General features: G+C 41.4%; 1 protein-coding gene across 6 annotated transcripts in view; it reads right to left on the reverse strand.

The window, feature by feature from the left end:
* The window catches only part of FAM13C (family with sequence similarity 13 member C), a 131,510-nt gene that overhangs the window by 29,902 nt on the left and 77,336 nt on the right, over positions 1-24,272 (reverse strand). For all 6 annotated transcript variants that reach the window (XM_013983267.2, XM_013983265.2, XM_005671007.3 and 3 more), the window contains one exon: positions 14,334-14,418. In XM_013983267.2, the coding sequence (XP_013838721.1) occupies positions 14,334-14,418 (85 nt within the window). The remainder of the gene's footprint in view (positions 1-14,333; positions 14,419-24,272) is intronic.

Raw genomic sequence — 24,272 nt, forward strand, 5'->3', positions numbered from 1 at the left:
CCCACTGCACCACAGTGAGAACCCCTCAAAATTTAAATAAGCCTCTATCTGCAAGCACTTGAGATGGACTGCTGAGATCTGAGCCACAAAAGAGCCATAGGCTTGTGGGTTTGTTAATTTGTGTTTGCCCATCATGGTGGGTTCATGGGTAGCATTCAGATATATTCCAAAATGTCAAACATCAGCTTTTGATGATTTTAAAAACTACATAAGCCAGAAGTACGTCCATGATTCTACCAAGGCTCAAGCATCAGAGTTCTCGGCCAGCCTCACAAAAAAGGGTCACCAAAACAAAACCAACAGCCCCAAATGTCTGGTGGATACACATCGAATTTAGTTGTAGGTGTGTTTAATTTAAGTGCCTGAAGACACTAAGAGTTCACAAGAGAGAGAACATGGGTGGCATGAAGTCCTCCCAATGACTAAGCCTGGGGAAATAGATGGTTGCTCAGAGACCACTGAGAGGGAAGCAGCATCTCTGAGGTTAGGATGGGCAGGCAAGGATAAGAACAGATGAAGAGGGATTCCAGCTACCAAGTGGGACGAGGTCACTACTCCAAGCAGGCTACTATGTGCCAGTTTCTGTGGACAACCACCAAAAACCCCAGGAAGCTGGGGGTGGTGGGGGGCGGGGGTGGTGAGGAATATGTCACTGTGAAAGCAGACTGAGCTCTATGGCAAACACTCTGCAGATCCCAAGAGGAAGTTTGCCATCATGAATAAAAGCATGAGCTATAGTTTCAGAAACACCTAGATTCCCATAATGGAAAAGAACATAAAAAAGAATGTGATGTGTGTCTGTGTATATGTGTGTACATTGTACATACATATATACATGTATATATATGTGTGTGAGTATATACATACATACATATATATTTATATATATGCATGTATCCATAACTGAATCAGGGTGCTCTACAGCAGAAACTAACACAGCATTATAAATCAACTATATTTCAACAAAAATTAAATAAATGCACCCCCAAAAAATAAAACAAACAACCAGCTTCAAGTCCCAATTTTTTCAATCTTCTTCAATCTCAGTTTTCCCATCTGTCTCAGGTGAGAATGATATCAGTATCTACCTCATAAACTGTTGGAAGGAGTCGAAAAGATACATGCATGCCAATGTTCACTGCAGCACTATTTACAATACCCAAGACATGGAAGCAACCTAAATGCCCATTGACAGAGGAATGGATAAAGAAGATGTAGTACATATATATATTACGGAATATTACTCAGCTGTAAAAGAAGTGAAATAATGCCTTTGGAGCAACAATGGGTGGACATAAAGCGATTAGCATACTAAGTGAAGTTAGACTGAAAGACAAATACATCATATCACTTATATGGAATCTTAAAAAAAAAAGTATACAAATGAACTTATTTGCCCAAGAGGAACAGACTCACAGACTTTGAAAATAAACTTACAGTTACCAAAGGGTACAGGTGGTGGGGAAGAATGGACTAGGAGTTTGGGATTGGTGTATGCACACTGTGGTATATGGAGTGACTGGCTATGGGAACCTGTTGTGTAGCACAGGGAACCCTACCCAGTATTCTGTAATAATCTGTATCAGAAAAGAATCTGAAAGAGAATGGATGTGAGTGTATATGTGTGTGTGTGTGTATGTGTATTGTATAATTCAATCACTTAGTTGTACAGCAGAAATCACAACAGTGTAAATCAACTATATTTCAATAAAACTTTTAAAAATGAAAAAAATACAAATAAAGCTTCTGTGAACATTTGCGTACAAAAAAAACCAACAAAAAATAAACAGATAAGGAATCAAATGTTTAGGACAGTGCCTGAGGGAGGGGGCATAATAACTCACTAATAAATGACAGTTGTTTTTTGTATTTATGGTTTGATCTAGTTAGGAAATTAAGGATGGGAGCCAGAAAAGAAAATGAGTTCAGTTCTGAATGGATTAAGAGGGGCATTTGGGAGTTCTCTTGTGGCCCGGCAGGTTGAGGACCCGGTGTTGCCTTTGCAGCAGCTGAGGTCTCTGATGTGTCTTGAGTTTGATTCCTGGTCCAGAAATTTCTACACACCATGGACTCAGCTAAATAACACACCCTCCCGCCAAAAAAGATGCACTTTTGGTCATCTGGGTGAAGGTGCCCAATAGGCCCTATATAAGTGTAGGTATGGAGCTCAGGGGACATAATCTAACTGGGTTCAACCTCAGCAGACACTTCCCCATTTAAATCCTCCTTCTGGAGTAGGGGGTAGGGCAGTGAGCACTGTCTTTATGGAAGGAGCCAATGTACTGATTTCAATTAAAATGAACCACCAGGTTAGCTGAGCAATGAGAAAATACAAAATCCTTTCTGAAAAATCAGAAAGCTCATGGATCAAGAAGCCTCAGCTCAGATCTTAACTTATTCTTCACCTCTGCATTTTTGGTTATAATCTTCTAATTAAATTTCCATCAGGAAATAAAGATGCAGATTTTAGGTTTTTGAGTTGTTAAGATAAATTTAATACTACCACTTCTGTTTCCCAGAGAACTATAGAAAGACAATTTTAGAATATTGTTTTCTTAAGTCACTGTTATTATATCGAACATATCTACACCTTTTGCCAAGTAAACACATTTATATCCAGAAATATATAGATACATAAATCATCAGGGTATACTGTCACTGATTATTTTAGTACAATAATAATTTATATGTCCTCTGATAAGAGACTTCTACAGTTTGGTTTTTTTTACTCTTATGGCTGCACCCATGGTATATGGAAGTTCCCAGGGCCAGGGATTGAATCAGAGCCACAGCTGCAACAACACCGGATCCTTTAACCCACTGCTCCTGGCCAGGGATCAAACCTGCAGCTCCACAGCAACCTAAGCTGCTGCACTCAGATTCTTAACCCACTGTGCCACAGCAGGAACTCCTCTACAGGATTTTTAAGAATTTTCACTTTCCATGGTAAAAATAAGGAATACACGGTTTCCATGGTAAAAATAAGGAATATATGACCTCCAGTTTAAAAAAAGGGAGTAGCGAAAAAGGTCCAAGCAAAGGGAAATTACAATGCCATTTGGCTAATATGTTGTTTACAGTGTCATTTTGGGAGGTGTAAATAGTTTGAACTCATCCAAATTTTCAGCATTACATTGATATTCAATAAAGTTAAGTGTCTGGATGAAATTAACTAGCTTAGCCAAGGAAAGTACCAAAGGAAAAGGGGGAAACAGAAAGAGGAAGACAAAGTGGCAAGGTAGTGGGTAAGAAAGAGGGCAGCCGAGAAGCTGTGGGAGAAGAAAAAGAAGAAAAACAGAGACACAACACTGGTGGAGGTGGGTGAGAAAGCAGGCAAGGCAGGGTGACAAGGCTGAGATTGTTCTGAGGAAACGAGCCTGAGAGTAAAATTCTAGCCCAAGGCAGACTGAGGTCTTCAGACGTTAGTGACTTCTGCTCTAGCTCAGCACTATGCTGTGGGCTACAGTAACAGGACCCACACTGAGGACAGGGGTGGAACCTCTGGGTATCTGTCATATGGGGAAAAGGAAGAAATCTATTCTTTGCATTGTTCTGAAGAAGAACCTATGAGGCAAGGATAGGTCATATTTTTGGAGGTAGTTTCTACACAGCACCAAACCAAATGCACAATTCAAGGAGAAAACAAGAAACAATCTCCTAGACAAATCCACCAGGTGACTAAATGAATCTTTTCACTTTACTCTCATTATTTGAGACTTATTTCTTTGCCTATATGCACACTGCCAAAGAACAATTGAGAAATAACCAAGGGAAAGGGCTGATGAACAGTGCCTAATCTCTAAAAATATTTTCCAGGAATACAAAAATACGATACCTTTTAAAATTGCACCTCACAAAATCAAATACCTCGGAATACACCTGACCAAGGAGGTAAAGGACCTATATGCCGAGAACTATAAAACTTTAATCAAAGAAATCAAAGAAGATGTAAAGAAATGGAAAGATATTCCATGTTCCTGGATTGGGAAAATCAATACTGTAAAAATGGCCATACTACCCAAAGCAATCTACAGATTCAATGCAATCCCTATCAAATTACCCGTGACATTTTTCACAGAACTAGAACAAACAATCCAAACATTTATATGGAACAACAAAAGACCCAGAATCGCCAAAGCAATCCTGAGAAACAAAAACCAAGCAGGAGGCATAACTCTCCCAGGCTTCAAGAAATACTACAAAGCCACAGTCATCAAAACAGTGTGGTACTGGTATCAAAACAGACATACAGACCAATGGAACAGAATAGAGAACCTGGAAATAAACCCTGACACCTAAGGTCAATTAATCTTTGACAAGGGAGGCAAGAACATAAAATGGGAAAAAGAAAGTCTACTCAGCAAGCATTGCTGGGAAACCTGGACAGCTGATGCAAAGCAATGAAACTAGAACACACCCTCACACCATGCACAAAAATAAACTCCAAATGGCTGAAAGAATTAAATATAAGACAAGACACCATCAAACTCCTAGAAGAAAACATAGGCAAAACACTCTCTGACATCAACATCATGAATATTTTCTCAGGTCAGTCTCCCAAAGCAATAGAAATTAGAGCAAAAATAAACCCATGGGACCTAATCAAACTGAAAAGCTTTTGCACAGCAAAAGAAACCCAAAAGAAAACAAAAAGACAACTTACAGAATGGGAGAAAATAGTTTCAAATGATGCAACCGACAAGGGCTTAATCTCTAGAATATATAAGCAACTTATACAACCCAACAGCAAAAAAGCCAATCACCCAATGGAAAAATGGGCAAAAGACCTGAGTAGACATTTCTCCAAAGAAGATATACAGATGGCCAACAAACATGAAAAAATGCTCAACATCGCTGATCATAAGAGAAATGCAAATCAAAACTACCATGAGATACCACCTCACACCAGTCAGAATGGCCATCAAAAATAAATCCACAAATAAAAAGTGCTGGAGGGGCTGTGGAGAAAAGGGAACCCTCCTGCACTGTTGGTGGGAATGTAAACTGGTACAGCCACTATGGAGAACCGTTTGGAGATACCTTAGAAATCTATACATAGAACTTCCATATGACCCCGCAATCTCACTCTTGGGCATCTATCCGGACAAAACTCTACTTAAAAGAGACACGTACACCCGCATGTTCATTGCAGCACTATCCACAATAGCCAGGACATGGAAACAACCCAAATGTCCATTGACAGATGATTGGATTCGGAAGATGGGGTATATATATACATAATGGAATACTACTCAGCCATAAAAAAGAATGACATAATGCCATTTGCAGCAACATGGATGGAACTAGAGAATCTCATCCTGAGTGAAATGAGCCAGAAAGACAAAGACAAATACCATATGATATCACTTATAACTGGAATCTAATATCCAGCACAAATGAACATCTCCTCAGAAAAGAAAATCATGGACTTGGAGAAAAGACTTGTGGCTGCCTGATGGGAGGGGGAGGGAGTGGGAGGGATCAGGAGCTTGGGCTTATCAGACACAACTTAGAAGAGATTTACAAGGAGATCCTGCTGAATAGCATTGAGAATTTTGTCTAGATACTCATGTTGCAACAGAACAAAGGGTGGGGAAAAAAATGTAATTGTAATGTTTACATGTAAGGATAACTAGATCCCCTTGCTGTACAGTGGGAAAATTAAAAAAAATAATAATAAAATAAAAAAATAAAAATAAAAATATTTTCCCCTCCCTATATCACAAAAGTAGAGTCACGTGCTCAGTTAAGTTGAGGGGGTAGGGGTTGGGAAGAAAGAGCAAATATCACCCATGATAGTGTCCAAGACTCAGAAGGGCCCTCCTGGTACATAGAGAAAACTGGGTGCTGTGATGTTGATCCTTTTTAGCCTTTCCACGTCTTCTGGTTGATTCCTGCACAATTGATCACCTCAGTGGTATAGCTGATAAAAACCATCTATGAAGGTAACAAGAGCCATTTCAAAAGAGGGTGTTCATATACAAGCAGATGTGCTTTGAAAAGCAAAACGGAAATTATATACAAAGTAAACAGGAAGACTACTGAAAGAAATTCCCACCTTCCCTGTGTATTTCTAGGTTCATTTAATGTCAGGAAACATTAGTCCCAAAAGTTAGACCTGTAGTTCCACATGGAGACATGGAAAAATATGATTCTGGGAACTGGAAGAGATAGAAGAGGTGGTCTACCTTTGGCCTAGGAGCTGGCTGTTCAGCATCCAGGCACAACATCTGATCATTTCTAGACTATTCTTCATAAGCAAGAAAGAATGAGTAATCAGAAAGGTTTTTATTTTTTAACTTACTTTTCTTTTTATGGCCGCACCTGCTGCATATGCAAGTTCCAGGCTAGGGGTCAAATGGGAGCTTCAGCTTCCAGTCTACTCTACAGCCATGGCAACGTGGGATCTGAGATGCATCTGCAATCTACACCACAGCTTGCAGCAATACCAGATCCTTAACCCAGTCAAAGAGGCCAGGGATCAAAACCACATCCCCAAGGATACTATGTCAGGTTCTTAACATTCTGAGCCACAGTGAACTTCAAGAAAGGTTTTTTAATGACTGTAATAGATGAGAAATTATGTGCAGGGGCAAGAGGGGCATATGAGAACTTTCAGTATTGTATGGTCAATTTTCTATAAACCTAAAATCCCTTAAAAATGAAAACTACGAGTTCCTGCTGTGGTTCAGTGGGTAAGGAAATGAACTGTGGCAGCTTGGGTTGCTGAGGAGCTTGGTTTCAATCCTTAGCCTGGTGCATTGGGTTAAGGATCCAGAATCGCTGCAGCTTCAGCATAGGTCACAGCTGTGGCTCGGATTCCATCTCTGGCCCAGGAACTTTCATATGCTGTGAGTGTGGCCATTAAAAATATCTGTAAATTAAAAAAATAACATGTTTCATAAGTCTGATTAAAAGCCTTGGCTCTGGAGTCAGAGCTCTGAACTTGGTCTGGGATGCTACTTGCTCACAGCCATTATATCCTAAGCCAGATGAGCCTTTTAAAACTCAAAATCCTTTGTAAAAGTGAACAACTGGGACCATGCATACAACACAGTTCTTGGCCTCACTTAAAAACTGAATTAAAAAAATTCAGCCTGGTAGTTTAGGCTTGTAGGACTGATTTTTTCCTTTTAGAAAAGCCAATTATAGAAATGGCATCAGAGAATTACACTGTCATCCATGAATTTTAAATCATTTCTAAAAATGCTTTCTTTGGGAAATAAGGGGTTAATGTGAAGCTCCCTCTTTCAGAGATGATGAAGATGGTTATAAAAGCATCAGTGGAAAATTATTGACAGTAAAGATCTTTTCCAGCCAAGTTATGTCATAGGTTTAGCACAGGGTAGATTTTATGACAGCAAATGTAGTTTAGACTTTAATAAGAGGTAATTATTCAACTATCAGCTCTATAGATTATTGCTGTTATAAATACATTTTGCTGAAGGGAACTAGAGTAATGTCAATCATATGCAAGGCTCTAGGGAATAAACAGTACTAACTGTCATTTCCATCTCTTGAAAATCATTAGAAATTATGATAGAGTGGACATTTAAACATGAATGTAAGCATTGTCAAGTGGAGGGTAGGCAATATAAGCTCTAAATGTCCAGCTTCTTAAACAATGATAGATGACATTTATTGAGCATTTACCACGGGTGATTGCTAAGGACCTCATATGTATTATGCTATGTCATTCTCACAATAATCCTAAGAAGTAGATGCTCTCCTTTTTCCCTTTTTAAAGAAAAGGAAACTGAGACATAGAGGGGTCAAATAACCTGTCTGAGATCACCCAAGAAGCTTATCAGGTTCTACAAAGAGCTATGCTTCTGTACAAGGCAGACCTAATAAATATAATTTATTTATATTTTCAAGAAGTCTATGGCATGGTGTTCATACAAAGTGTTATTGAAAAACAAAACCAAATTATGATTGGGCTAAATGTTTTGTCATAGATAAAATTATTCACTTAGGGAGTTTCTGTCATGGCTCAGCAGAAATGAATTGGATTAGCATCCATGAGGACCAGGTTCGATCCCAGGCCTCACTCAGTGGGTTAAGGATCTGGCATCACCATGAGCTGTGGTGTAGGTCACAGACGCAGCTTGGATTTGGCGTTGCTATGGCTGTGGTACAGGCCAGTAGCTACAGCTCCAATTGGACCCCTAGCCTTGGAACCTCAATATGTCATGGGGGCGGGTCAGCTCTAAAAAAAAAAAATTAATTAATAATATGCCCCCCAAAACAGGATTGAGTTGGTATCTTTATGACAGACATGTGAGTACTGATCCTTGCCAATGGATCCTGGATTAATCTAATTTTACATTTCAGAAATGACATGGAAGCCAGAAGTAGAGTTATGAGTCTGAGTTTTCAAAGAGTAAAATGCTATGTAACCACAAGAGAAAAGCACAAACCATGAAGAGGCTCAATAATGGCAGATGGCCATCACTGTGGGCCAGTAGGCAATTCATCTGGAGAAAATTAATCCATCATCTCTTAACAAATAATAAGCACTAAACTCTTTGTTTGATAGGGAATGGGAATTTTGGAGATCTCATAAAATGGACTGATATGACAAAAAGGGCAAGAAAATAATGTACATTTCTAGAAAGGGTATATAAAGCAATCCCACAAGCATAATTACTTTGTAACTATTTTATAAAACATTCCTGCTGCTCATATTTTTTAGGTATTGATATCATTGAGTTTCACATGTTATAAGAAATAATAATAATTACAGATTCCTCATACACTTTGTCTAATTTTCCCCAATGGTGTCATTCTGCAAAAGCATAGTACCTATACTCACAAATAAAATTCTACTATTTGACTCCAAATGGAATACACTATGCAGGTCAGGTAAATACCCATCAAGAAAGGCACAGGGACCTAGAGATGGTTTAGATCAAATGAGCTGAAATGACTATGGGAACAGAGAGGCTGCAATGAGTTAACCAATGACCAGTCTAGGTCTCTTCAGTCTTGCAAAGTCAAGGATGGAGTTTAAAATTGACTTTAAAACATAGTAGCTATATTGAGTGTATACAGGCTACCTTTGGGCTTAATTTCAAATTCTAGAATATTAGAACCATGTGAACTGATGGCAAATGACATAGGGTGAAACACTGAGACCATGGAGTCTGATTGGGGAAACTCCCCCACTCCTCCCACTTCCTCCCAACTGTTCCCCACTCAGCAGCTGTGGAACCCTCAATATTAACCCACTAAATTTTCCTCATCTTTCGTTGGGAGATAATAATGGCACCTGGCTCATTTGGTGGTTGTGGCAATAAAATAAGAAAATTGATGTAACAATGCCTGGCCATAAATGAAGAGGTCATTGTTAGCTAATGTTGATGCTATTCATTTAAAGACCTATAAAGCAGGGTTTCTAAGCTTTGGCACTAGATAACTAAGCTTTTGGACCAGATAACAATTTGTGGGGGAAATGTCTTGTACATTGTAGGACATTTAGCAGGACCCCTGGACTCAAGCCACTAGATGCCAGTAGCACTAACACTAACAAACTGTGATGCCAAAATAATGTTTCCAGATATTGTTGAATGTCCCCAAGTTGGGTGGGGTGGGGTGGGGAAAAACCCAAATTGAAAACATATGTCTGAAGGAACCAATTTAGGACCAGAAAATGAAGGACTACTTTCTACAGTGATAGCCTTTTTCTAGTTAAAGCAACCAGTGCTACATACTAAAAACATAAAAAGATTCAAGAATGATTTAGTTATTACACACATACACAAACTCAGTGTATAACGTTTCCAAAAGATATATGGAATCCTGCATACTTCTGGAATTGAGGTGATGAATACCCCCTCTTTACTGACTTTCAAAGACTATCTGGGCTCTGCCAAATAGGATGATATGGTATCCCACCAAGTGGGATAGCTGAGATTTTTCCTATTTCTGAATCCAATCATAAACTTGGAATTTGAGGTTGGTAGAAGCAAACTATTACATTTATTTGGATAAGCAATGAGGTCCTACTATACAGCACAGAAAACTGTATCCAATATCCTAGGATAGACCATGATGGAAGATAATATTAAAAAGGGAACACACACCACACACACACACACACACACATGGCTGGGTCACTACACTGTATAGCAGACATTAACACAACACTGTAAATCAACCATACTCTAATAAAAAAAGAAAAAAATTAAAAGTCAATCATAAAAAAAAAAAAAACTAACTGCACCTGCAGCAAAAACAACTTTCATGGCACCCTTGGAAGGGTATTTTGTTCTAGAAAGTGTTCTTGAACCTCCTTGAACAGCAGATTCATTAGGGAGCTTTTCAAACATGATGATTTTCAGGCCTCATCTCTACATTTTAATTTTGCATCTTATGGTGGGTAGCCCAGACATATCTAAGTTTAATAAGCACTCCAAAGTAATTGGGAATATCTTGAAATACAATAGGGAAAGTCAGGTCCTCTTTGATTCTTCCCCATTTCAACTTTTGTATTGGAAAGAAACCTACAGGCCGTGCAGAATTATTTCTGGAAATAACTATAGACTGTACATAGACATTAGTGTTGTCTAAAAATCAACATTAGCAACAAGACTCTCACCCAAATGGAAAGTTCAATTTGAAAAATCAAGATTTTAGAATATAATCATTAATTTGGTATTGCTTTGGAATCATTACTTCTAGTAATCAGCCTTCAGTTATCCTCAGTGCCAGCTTTTGCTAAAATCTCCATCATCTCTGGTCACGCAGAACAGAGGTGACTATGCTTGGTCATGTGGAATGTCAAACGGCTCTTGCACACACATTGAAAATGACAAGCAGCTGAAAAGACAATCTTCATTCATTTTCCAATCAACATCGCCAGAAGAGATGCTTACTAATGTCCAGTGGAAGCATTTGCTCTCTCTATAAGAGGCTGTTGATTCAGTTAGTGGGATTTTGAGCTGAAGTACTATGTGGGTTTCCATCTCACATTACACAGTCTACAACATACAGAGTGGAGGGTCACTTGCCGTCCTAGATTGCCTGGAATTGAGGATTTCTAGTGTGTGGAATTTTTAGTGTTAGAACTGGGGTAGTTATTTATGGAATCTGCCTTTCAGCTGATGCCCTCTCTATCACTTTTCTCTAAATACCTCTATATCCCTCAGCTCTGTCCCTGCCCCATCCCACCCATCCCTTGCTCTGTCTTGATCCCCTTTCTCCTCCTGAAGTAAATGGACTGAGCCATACCCTGATTTATAAGTCCATGTCGTCTGTGAGCTTCTTCTGGCTGATGAAACTAAGTCAAAGAGAACCTAAGAGAACCTGACCTTCTCTCTCTCTTAATTCAAGACAATTTCCACTTACATAGTGGTTTCCAATACTAGGGAATATTTATGAAATATAAAGATTCCAGGACTTCCAACCTTAGACTGTCAAGAGATGAGGACTGAGAATCCCCATGTATAAAAGTTTCCTGGTAATCATGATGGACAGAAAGATTCAAGAACACTCTCTGGAACAGCGTGCCCCTCCAGGATGCTATAAAATCTGCTCTGGCTGTGCAGGCAGTTTGTAATTGGATTTCTAGAACAAGGGAGCATCTCAGGTATTTAACTAGGTGAGACTAATATTGGTATCGTATCAACACAAGTTAAAACCCAGCATTTTCATCTGAAGGCATAAAGACGACAGTGTATTGCTCATACCATCATTTCGGATGTCCAGTGCAAAAGTTAAACAACTTAAGGCATGACTTAAATCGAATCTAAAATGTCTCAAACCTATTTAAATCACAACAATTTGTATTTCTGAATGTTTGTTCTGAACAGCTCCTTGGTAGCTTGTTCTATCCAGCCATTCCTATAAAAATCACTTGTTGGATTTTGTCCTTGTTATATTAAATATTGACATAAATAAATATTGATTCAATATAGACAAATTAAGGCCCAGGGCTAGATTCTAGACTTAAAGGGAAAAAATTAAGTTACTCTAATTTTTTATAGATGTATGGCCATCTGTGCTAATCTTATGCAGTCACACTATCATTAAGTCTCTATGTACACACAAAAATCTAGTTCCAAGAAGTTCAAAGATCACCCCAGAAATCCATTCACAGGCCCCAAGTTAAGAAGTGCTGATCTAATATGAACATACATTTCTTCCTTCTGAGTGACAGATGGACTAGAAAATGTATGGCCTTCCTATAAAAGTGTATCTTGGAAGCCAGTGAGACCAAACCACTCCACAACTTGAACTGTGAAAGCCTCTTCCAAGTGCTCATCACTTTGGCACTATTCCTGCAAAATGAAGGTCCCTTAGGTCCCTGAAAACATCTAGTGGGTGGTTTCCAGACTGTGACAAAGGGAATTTTTAAAATAAAATATGTGCCAAATAAAGCATTCCAAGGTCCAATATCAGGGTTGGGACTTCTGTACTTTTCCTGTGTCAATTCTCATGCAGTCATTTTAGCTAAACAAGACCTTTTGCAAAGGAGAGAAATGTCAGGATGGGTTTTACCTTGAAAAACTTTCAGGAGCTGTTCTTGCCTAGTACACACACATGCACGCACATGCAAACACACCCCAGACACACACAATGCAAATCTCTCTTTTTCATAAACTCTCTTAGAAGGACCCTAGAGTATCTCAGATTCACCTACATTTTGGAAAATCCAGATGTAGCCCACAAACTCCTCAGTAATGGCTCATTTCTTCCATTTGATATTTAACATGGAATATACCAGTGGTTCCTTTGTGGGAGTGAGCCCTACATCAACTCAGTATGCATTTCTGTTTTATAAAGAATGTGTTAATAAGTTTATTCAAAATCCTGTCCATCTAGAAGAAAATATAAAACTATTATTGACCTCTGTAAAAAATAAGACACACGTCAATAATAGTTTTATATTACATATATCCATATCCAACATGCAACAAATATTTTATTGAACAGTCTTTGCCAGATACTTGTGAAGCTTTATGAAACATCAGATAATTCAAAAGTTAATTTGTATTTGGCTTGGGACTTCTTTATGTGTCTTTTATGTTGTTTGTTTACAGGGAGTGTAATATGGGGTTGAAGAAGAAGGATGCTGTCTAATAATGTGACTCAAATCCCTAACTGGCTTGACATTGGTTCCTTCCCAGTTTTACTTACATCTCATTCAAACACAATGGTCAACAGAACAGAGGAGCTCACCAGGTGATAGGACAGCCAACTGGCCACCTGCACCCACAGGGAAATAATTTTACCACTTACTTACAGGGTCATATTAAGCCTTTGTGTCCTTACTATGAATACTATTATGTCACAAGGTTAAGGATTTAAATTAATAGCTATGAAGAACTTAGAACCATGCCTGGATCATAGAAAGTCTTAAATAACAATAGAAGCCACTATTACTAGCTATTATTAGACACCATTATTAATACATATTCTAACATTGGAGATGACTGTGTTGCCTATTATATCATGTGGACCTTTTTCAAACAGTAATGTCTACAATGCACTATTGCTAAGGGGACTGAAATAGATTACCTTTGGAAGTCTCTTCCTTCAGTTCCTGGAGCTAAAGGACATCTCATGAAGCCAGCTCACCTATGTCTAGTTCTCCCATCCATTCTGAAACCAGTCTGCAAACCTCTGACCCCTTTGGGTTAGAAAATATAAACTGTCTTTTCTAATCACATCTATTTAGGATTTCTTTCCTATCAAAGTCTTCTGCAAGCATTCATTTGCCTCCTGCTTGTGAGTCAACCTACCATCCCTGAGATGAAAACTAGAGAAACTAACAGACAAATAGACCCAAGTTTGAGACTTTTCAATTTAGAAATTAATGAAAAAAATGAGACAGCATAAGACAACATGGAATCATAAGGAGTTATGTCACTCACCTCCACATTCCCTGGGCTGAAGGATCATTTTACAAGCAATTAACAGAAGAAAGGAACTAGCAATGTGGAAACTCCCCTACTCCCTCAATCCCTCAAAAATATGACTCTCAAAATCACAGAGATTATCTAAATCCAGTGATATAAACATACCCCTTGTTTGTCATAGGACAACCATTAGGAAAATGAAGAGTGGCATCAGGTGAAGTGGATGCTCTTCACCTGATGCCAGCTCGGGAAGTCTGACTCTTGGCCCCCAGCTAGAGAGAAAGATCTAGATTCCAACCCATCTTAATTCCTCCTCCTCCTTCTCAGCTCCCTGGAGCCACAGGCACCTCCTCAGCTTTCATTGCACCAGGCAGTTTCCCATGGGGGACCAGGTTTTAGAGATAGCAGCAAGAGGCTGAAGTATCCTGAGAGCACAACTGAGGACCTCCCTAGCCCAGCCCAGCCTCTTACCTGTCGCATCTGCCCCTCCAGCTGGCGAACTCTGGGTGGCCACCAGGGCTGGATCCTTGACTCCGTGCACCTGAGTAGCTTCTCCCTGGTGTGTCAAAAAGGCAGAGCACAGATCAGTTTCCAGGGCTTGGAGCTTTAGAAAGGAATTCTGCCAGCAAAAGCAGAACATCAGGCTTGCTCCCTTAGATCTTAAGAGAGTGCTGGGTCTGCAGCTCCTTTCTCAGGCGACCGGCAGGAAGGGGGCCTTGGCTGCTTCAGGCAGAGCTGGCTGTGCCAGAATCAGATGCAGAGTTATTCCACATGCAGCCTCAGTTTCTGCTTCATTTAAATCCTAACGCATATGGATTATCTGTGACACATGGGACTGGTGATTTCGTCAGCAAGAGACGCTGCACCCAGATAACCAATCTGAGGAGGTATCTGCTTCCTGAGTGTTAGAGGCTTTACACTGTGCCAGTGTTTCATTCATTGTGCTGACATCAGGAGCGGGTGACCTGAGGCCCCTCCCAGCTACCATTCATAAAAGCCAGCATCCCTCCACCGCAAAGACTGCAGCAGACCAAACCGCAGTGCACAGAGGGTTACTGCTGCAGAGGCTGCCTGGCATCGCTGAGGTGCTCTGGGACTCCTTTAACTAGCTTGGCATGCGGTGTGTGTGCATGTGGGTAGGGGTGTGTGTATGTATCTTCTGAAGTTACTTCGCTCACATGGGATTAGCCACAGCTGTCTTTTATCAAGAACAGAGTAGGGATGGAGGGAGATGACCTTGGCCCCTTAGTCTGACCCAGCCACTGAGGGAGAAGCAATTGATCTTTTCTAACTCCCAGCATGACATCCCCTCACACCTCTTCCTTTCTCATTTTAAATTTCTTCCATGGTGCTTAATAAGAACAAAGTCATAAAGACTGTCAGTCATATGTTCTGACGCACATATCCTGCTGTGATGCAGATGCCCAGCAAATTAATTCCCCTACCAGATGACCAGGTGAAGTGAGTCAGACCGAGTCCCTGGCTGGACTCCCCTCTTCTTCCACCCACCAGTTTCCTGGCAGGGAGGCTACCTGGGGTGGAGCCATTTTCCCTACTATGAACCTGCAACACACACACACATACACACCACACCTACAGCCTGCTCTCCACATAATCTATTCCCCACACACCCTTATCCCAACAGCCACATCCTACTCCATATACCCACTTCCCTTATATACTTTCACACCCTGTGACACACAGGCACCACGCCCCCTGCCCTACATGTACCTTCAGCTATTGTCTCTCATACCCTCATGCCCAACCCTCCTACCTTCAAACTCTACTCCACTCATACTTTCAACTTCAAATACCCCACCTCCACCCCACACACATTCTCATTCCTACCCCTCACACTCAGCCCTTTTTATCTCCATCACCGCACACCAACATCCTGCTTTATATGCACCCCCACACCCCATACCCAACTCCCACTCTCACACTGTGTTCCCACACATGCCCACCCCTAATCCCATCTACACCCTCCCACCTTCTGCACATGAACACCCACCCCCAACACCTCCTCACACTCCAGGCCCTTCCTGCACAGACTCCCCTATCATGCTAGTCTGCTGCTGGATATACACCCCAAAAGAACTGAAAGCAGTGACTTAAACAGACATTTGTATACCCATGTTCATAGAAACATTACTCAGAATAACCAAGAAATGTGTTATGAACTGAATTGACTCTCCCAAATTCCTATGTTGCCTCTCTCACCCCCTGTGTAACTATATTTGGAGACAGGGCCTTTAAGTATGAACCTGAAGTATGTTTTAAAAGCTGCTCACTGAGAAATTTCTTAAATCTGTTGTTTCTAGGCCAGTTTGAAAGTAGCAGGGGCTTCTCAGGCTCAGGACCCCTCCCCCACCACGCTCAGAGATGACGTGAGAACTGGCACACCCCCACCCCTAACCCCACCCCCAACTCCCCATCCCCTGTGCTCAGGGGCTGTTGCCTTGGAGCCCACAGCTGGAATGACCCATCTGCTCAACATCAGGCCATTTTTTACAGCTTCTTCCTTTCTAGGATGTTCTGTGAGCAATCAAGGTGGAAACAAGAGCCCAAGGTTACTAACAGGAGACACAGAGGAGCAAGGGCACCATGTTTCTGGAAAGATTTAGTAACCAGGCATCAGGGATGCAAAAAGAATGATTCCAGGCAAGCTTCCTACTAAAGAACCTTAGAAATAGGGGTGACCTCTCAAAACGAGCAAAACTATTCTGAAAATTAAGAACTAGCACCATAAGGGTGTAGAATGGTACAGCAGCTACAGAAAACAGTATGGTAGTTCTAAAAATAGGTAGTTTTTCAAACATGGTCATTCTAAAAATAGATCCAGCTAGCCCATTGCTGGATATACACCCCAAAAAAACTGAAAGCAGTGACTTAAACAGACATTTGTATACCCATGTTCATAGAAACATTACTCAGAATAACCAAGAAATGTGTTATGAACTGAATTGACTCTCCCAAATTCCTATGTTGCCTCTCTCACCCCCTGTGTAACTGTATTTGGAGACAGAACCTTTAAGAAGCAATCAAGGTAAAATAAGGTTGTAAGGCTGAGGCTCTAATCCCTCAGGGCCCTCTAAGAGGAGAGAGGCCAGGGATGCACATATACAGAGGAAAAGGCCAGGTGAGGACATAGTGAGAAGGCAGGCAGCCATCTGCAGCCAAGGAGAGGCTTGGGAGAAACCAGTTTTACCAGCACCTTAATCTTGGACTTCCCACCTCCAGAACCATGAGAAAATAAATCTTGTTTCAGCCCCTGAGTCTGTGGTATCATTTTTTTTTTAATGGCAGACCTAAGAGAGTATTACTAGATTAATACGAAGGTAGACGCAGACCAAGTGTCCATCAGCAGATGAATTGATAAATACAATGTGATATATATCTACAATGGAATACTATTTAGCCTTGAAGAGAAAGAAAATGTTGACACACACTACAGCATAGATGAACCTTGAGGACATTATGTTACACCTAAAATAAGCCAGTCACAGAAGAACAATGTCTAGAATAATAAAATTCATAGAGATGGAAAGTAGAATTGTGGTTGCCTGGGGCTGGTTGGAAGTTGGAAAGAGTCACTGTTTAACAGGTACAGAGTTGAAGATGAGGAAGATAAAGTCCTGGAGATGGATAATAGTAATAGTTGCACAAGAGTGTGAAGGAGCTTAATGTCACTGAACTGTGCACTTTAAAGGGTTAAGATGGTAAATTTTATGTTGTGTCTTTTTATCCTAACTTAAAAAACCCCAAAAGTTCCTGTTGTGACTCAGTGGTAATGAACCTAACTAGTATCCATGAGGACACAGGTTCCAACCCTGGCCTCAGTGTGTTAAGGATCCAGCATTGCCGTGAGCTGTGGTGTGGGTCATAAACGTGGTTTGGATCCCGAGTTGTTGTGGCTGTAGTGTAGGCCGGCAACTACAGCTCTGATTCAACGCCTAGCCTGAGAACTTCCATATGCTGCAGGTGTAGCCCTAAAAAGACACACAACCAAACACAAAAACCCAAGAGTACAACAGAACGAAAACCAGTCCTTCTCTATATTTAGCGGGATGACATGGAACCAGCTGCCTCTCATATACTCTATGCGTTCCTGTATACTCTACCAAGACGTCTAGGATGCAGCCTTCATGTAGAACCAGAGGGCACATCTGTTACACACTGTGCACCTGACTTTAGGCAGGTATCTTAGCTGTTCTGAGCCTTAATCTTAGAGGCAATAATGACGGTGACAATGGCACCTGCTCTAAGAATTAAATGAGGGACAGCACAGAAAGCACTTCTCACAGCACTGGCATGTGGTAAACACTCAAGCACCAGACATGGTGGTTATTATGTGTGGTAATTACATGCATTTCCAATCCCAGGGGCAGAGGGCTGGTCATGCAGGAGGCCAAACCCCACAGCAAATTTGAGGCCTCGGCTTATCACTCTACCTCCCAAGCTCCCTCTCTGCATCTGCCTGGGCAGAACCTGAGCCTTGGTGACTTGTAAGTTCCCTTCCAACTTTCAAGAAAAAAAAAAGCAAACAAGGCTGGTGCACAGAACCTGATGGTATGGGTGCTTGGACGGTGTCTGTGGAACCAAGCCATGTGTTCATACAATGCAAAGAAACAGCAAAGAAGTTCATTGCAGAGTTCATCCAGTCAGAGAGTTCAGAGGCCTCTCCACTCCCCCAGAGAGTGGGGTGTAATGCAGACACCCAGTTATGGACAGAGGCAGTAATGGGGTGGTTCGCACCCATCTTTCCCTTCCTCCCTCACTTGTACTCAGGCTGAAGCTGAGACTCTGAGGGTCAAAGGTGTGTGTCTGCATGGCTGATCTAGTCCTCTCTCAGACATCAGATAGGAGGAAGCTTAAAGGAATGAGGAAGGACAGAGTGGCCAATGGAACAGCAGAGAGATGATGAAGGTCTCCAGGGACAAGAAGACCTCCAGGTAGAAGGGAGAACATCAACCACTGGAAGTGAGTAGCAGAGGAAGAATGGAAGAAACCGCCCATCGACTATCATCAGCCATGTCCCTTGCCCACCCTGAACAGACCCATGACCTGAGGACTGTGTGAGATGGGCCTGATGACAGGGAACCCAGAACAGTGGAAGCAGGAGGCTTTACCTATGACTTTTACCATTGTCACACACATGCCCTACAAGGGGGCGACAGGTGGCATCAAGCCTGTCTCATTTGGGTGAAGCCCCATGGGGCCGCCCCTGAGAAGGCCATTGGATGTGAGGGTCATGCCCCTAGCAGCTGTACCACACAGGGCAGCTCCCAGGCTCTCAATGCACAAAAAGCTGAGATGGGTTCTGGAGCAGCACAAGACCCATGTCAGCCCCTTCCTCATGGGGCTCCGGTCTACTGGGGAACCAGCTAATAAACAGGCAAAGAAATCAAACAATAATGCCAGTTACTACTCTCACAGGGCTATGGAGGAGAGGAACTACAAGCCTGGGGAGAGAGAGAGCAAACAGTTGTCACTCTCTCCAACCTTGCCTGACTGGGTGACCTTTAATGCAGAAATAAGCCTTCCTCTGATTGAAAAATGAAGGGCAGTGAAGCCCTGTGGTCCTAGTCCTCCCTCCTCTTCCCTGGGGGCTTGTGCTCCCAACCAGGCTGCCCCCAGCCCATCCCTCAAGGCCAGCCTCTAGCACTTTTCCAGGTTCACATCCCAAGTCTCCCTGGATGGGTCTTTAGGATCTGCAGGAAAATTGAGCAAGGCTCAATTTCTTGGATCCTCTCAACAACAAGAACCATCTCTGCTTTCCCAGTTCTCCCATCCAGTCACCAAAGACACCAGAGAGACATCCATGAAACCTTGGTGGGGTTTTTGAAAGCTCATTTTTCTCTTTTACATAATGGAAAATATGCTACTTGTTTCAGAAAATACTCTCCTTGTTTTCTCTCCTCTACAATTACAAGGTCCCACTTTAGTTGGGTTGGAGTGGAGAACACCCACACAGGCTGAAACACTATTTTCAGATGCCTTTGTCTGCAATTCCCCAGTCATCGAGCTAACTTACTTTTAAATTCTATGAAGAGGTTAAATGGCCCTATCCCTTTAGCTACCCAAAAGTTACACAGAGATTCTCTAAGGTTATATGGATCAATATCAAATTGGAAATCTGCTCAAAACTGAGGTTACGATGGGGTCCCTGCACACCCCTATGTCTACCGCCCATCCTTCTTCCCTGAGCTCACATTTCCTGCGTATGTTCCAATCCTCACACACTCCACCCTTCCTTCCCATCCACTCCCTGCCTGAACCTCCCCAGGCCGAATTCAGCTCTAGTTGCCTCATAGTCAGAGTTCTGTCAAATCTTGAGCCAGTTCTGATAACCTTCTTCAGACAAGGGCCCCCCACTTTCTCTTCCAGCATCTTGTGTTTTTCCTTCCCAATACTCGCTATACTGTGGACTCTTCTTGATTTCTCTACCTATTTACTGGCCCTTTGCAGTTCCAAGAGGGCTGGACCAACGCCACCATTGTTCATGGCTGTACCTAAGCATGATAAGAAGAAGGGGAGCCAACCATGAAAAAGAATGAGACAAAGAATGTATAGATATGTATGCCTGGGTCACTATGCTATACAGCAGAAACTGATACAACACTGTAAACCAACTCTAACAAAAAATAAAATAAAATATTAAAAATGAAAAAAAAAGAAGTCATTGTGACCAGGCTTCATAGAAACAATAAAATATACTCATCCTTTAAAAAAAGAAAAATAAGAAGCTCCTGTCCTGGCGCAGCGGAAAGGAATCCGACTAGGAACCGTGAGGTTGTAGGTTTGATCCCTGGCCTCGCTCAGTGGGTTAAGGATCTGGCATTGCTGTGAGCTGTGGTGTAGGTTGCAGATGCAATTTGGATTCTGTGTAGATGTGGCTGTGGTGTAGGCCAGCAGCTGTAGCTCCGATTTGATCCCTAGCCAGGAACCTCCATTTGCCGCAGGAACAGCCCTAAAAAGCAAAAATAAAATAATAGAAAAGAAAAATAAAAAGACAGCCATTATATATGTTTTATTTTCCTGGACCCTTCTGGTAGTACCAGGGAGGCCCTTGTGAGTATCCAGTTTCAAGCCTCCCTGCTTCCCTGGCTCCAATTTTCTACAAGCCTATGAATCACCAGGGAGTTTGTTACAGATGTGCACTCCCAGATAGGGACAGACTTGGATTCTGTGGTCTGGGGCAGGGTTGCTTAGATGCAGGAGGTCCAAGGTCCACACTTGAAGAAATGCTCCCTCAGCCCCTGCCTTGGTTGCCTGTTTAGCTCTACCTGTCCTAGGAACAATAACTTTTCCCTGATCTATACCCTCAATAGCCTCTAGCCCTGGCATCCATCTTTGGTGCTGGACCACCACATCAGGAAGTATAAAATATGGGGTGCTCAGAAGCAAGGCAGAGTTACCTCTTGAACTGTGGCCGCTGTACTCTGGATATTCCTGCCAAAAGAAGTAGGACTTCTTCCAATGGTGATGGCTACCAAGAAAATGCCAAATTTGGAGCTACTGTTGTGGCTCAGTGGATTACAAACCCAACTAGTATCCTTGAGGATATGGGTTTGATCCCTGGCCTCACTCAGTGGGTTGAGGATCCATCATTGCCATGAGCTGTGATGTAGGTCACAGATGCAGCTCAGATATGGTATTGCCATGGCTCTGGCACAGGCTGGCAGCTCCAGCTCTGATTAGACTCCTAGCCTAGGAATGTCCATATACTGCACGTACAACCCTAAAAAGTGAAAGGAAGGAAGGAAGGGAAGGAAAGGAAGGAAGGAAGGAAGGAAGGAAGGAAGGAAGAAAGAAAGAAAGAAAGAAAGAAAGAAAGAAAGAAAGAAAGAAAAGAAAGAAAAGAAAAAAAAGAAAGGAAGAAAGAAAGAAGGAAAGAAAGAAAGAGAAAGAAAGAAAGAGAAAGAAAAAAACAGACAGACAAAGGGAGAAAGAGGAGAAAGGAAGAAAGCAAAGCAAAGCAAAGCAAGCAAGCAAGAAAGAAAATGACTAATCCACCCCATTCCCAGGGACACTACTCCCTGTGGGGCCTGTGTTGCTTACCTTTCACCATGCTTTGCAGCCCAGTCTAACTGAAGGATGATGCTTGGCCCATCCCAGTTTTTTCTGTGCAGGATGGCCAGCCTTCACCTTCCTGCACTACCCAGTGGAGAGATTCAATCTCAGAGAACAAGCTATTCACTTCAAGTAGTCTTCTGCTGACAAGAGGATCCAGGTTCTACTCCCATGACAGCAGCCTTTCTTTTCCAAAGACAATCTTGCCACCACACATAATTATGCAAACCAAATTTTCTTCCAACCAGATGACTTTTTAAATTTTTATGTTTATTGGAGTTGATTTACAGTGTTGTGTCAATTTCTGCTGTATGTCATAGTGACTCAGTCACCCATACATACATATATATATATATATGTGTATATATATATATATATGTGTGTGTGTATATATATATATATATACATACACACACACACGTATGTGTATTTACATTCCTTTTCATATCATCTCCAATCTTGGTCTACCCAGGGAGACTGGATATAGTTCCCTGTGTTGTACAGTAGGACTTCATTGCTTATTCATTCTAAATGGAATAATTTGCCTCTATCAACCCCAAACTCCCTGTCCCTCCCACTCCCTCCTCTCTGATTTGATTTTAACCTGGGAAGCGGGAGTCCTATACCTCTTTGGGATATCCTCATTATGTTCACTTTTTTAAATAAGCAATAAAAACAAGATGTTTGAGAGAGAATAATACAGTTTATAAATTCATGTTTTCATTCAGGACTGTGAGCTTTTCTAGATGATAAAACATTGATTTTTCAAAAATAAGAGCATGTCTCTTTTTCAACTCACAGAGTGAACTTCAATGGCTTCTCTTTGTCATGTCTAGTACTTAAACCATGCAAAAGCACAAGTTTTAAGATAGAATAAACCCCCTAAAAAGAAAACATTTTTCCACAACATCAATTATGTCCCTTAGGCTGAAGTCCATGAATCTAGTCCACGTTGTAGCCCATATGGTTACTTCTTTGTGGTACCTTAAGTCCCAATTTCATTTAGTCCTGAAAAATACTCTGCTTAAAAACTAAACTCAGTAAGATGTGTGCACAGCAGAGGGACCACAGGTACTTTTAATCTCAAATCTACCATTTGTTACTTCTGTGTCTGTGGGCAAACCATCCAACCACATTGATCCAGAGGCACTTTATCTTGTTTTCCTTTTTTCTTCTTTCTACATCTGCACCTGCAGCATATGGAAGCTCCCGGGCTAGGGGTTGAATTAGAGCTGCAGGTGGAGCCACAGCCAAAACCAAAGCCACACCAATGCCAGATCTGAGCCATATCTGTGACCTACCCCACAGCTTATAGCAATGCTAGATCGATCCTTAACCCTCTGAGTGAGGTCAGGGATCAAAGCCACATCCTCACGGACACAGTGTTGGGTTCTTAAGCTGCTGAGTCACAATGGGAACTCCCAATTTATTTTTTTCTGATGACACTATATTAACCCTTTCAATTTCTAAAATTCAATTAATATTAGAAATTAATAACCATCCCACTGGAAATCATAAAATCATTTGCCATATGAAATAAGTTACCAGCCTGTGTCTTTAAAAATGTCAGGTCACACTGGAAAGCATCAGCTGTTTTCTCAAATACTAATACTTTGCTAGAAAATGTGAAAATTAAGCATTTGCCTCCCTTAAAATCTGAGTTTTATAGTCCTAAGAAAGCCAAAAATGCCCTAAAAAGGTAAAAGATACTGTAAATCCTTGAAAAGTAAGGATAATAAAGTTCATTCTTCTACTGCAGCCCCCACACCCAACTCCAGTTCCCAAGTCAGAACTGGATACACATTTGCTTCGTAATAAATACTACTGAAGGAAAGAATTACTCCTTTAAAAAACAGCCCCAAATCACAGCTTTCAGGCAAAAATTTGGTCTTAGGATCAGTAGAAGTAAGTTGGCAGGGGAGTGTGTTGGGGGACAGAGAATATCATGAAAACTGTGAGCTTTACATTTTGCCAAGTGAGATCATGTGGAAAATACATGGATGGATAGATAGACAGAATGATGGGTAGATGGATGGATGGATAGATAGATAGATATGAATAAACAAAGCTCCCCATCATTTCATCACAAAATGAAATTTTTAAGAACAATCTCCAAAGAGTTATTTCTCAACGTCGGTTTTATAAAAACCCTTACTACATTGTTCTTATGTTTCTCCTTTAGCTACAAAGCCATGAAAGCTACTGCACAGGCTGAAACCTGGAATCACTAAATAGACAGAGTCCCTTCCAGCCTGTCATGAGAGAGTAGGAAATTAGTAGTGTGGACAGGAGTAAATGCAAGGAAGTGGATGGAGGAAAGAACAGGGGACAGCAGGG

The sequence above is a fragment of the Sus scrofa genome, chromosome 14 (genome assembly GCF_000003025.6).
Source record: "Sus scrofa isolate TJ Tabasco breed Duroc chromosome 14, Sscrofa11.1, whole genome shotgun sequence".
Lineage (NCBI taxonomy): Eukaryota > Metazoa > Chordata > Mammalia > Artiodactyla > Suidae > Sus > Sus scrofa.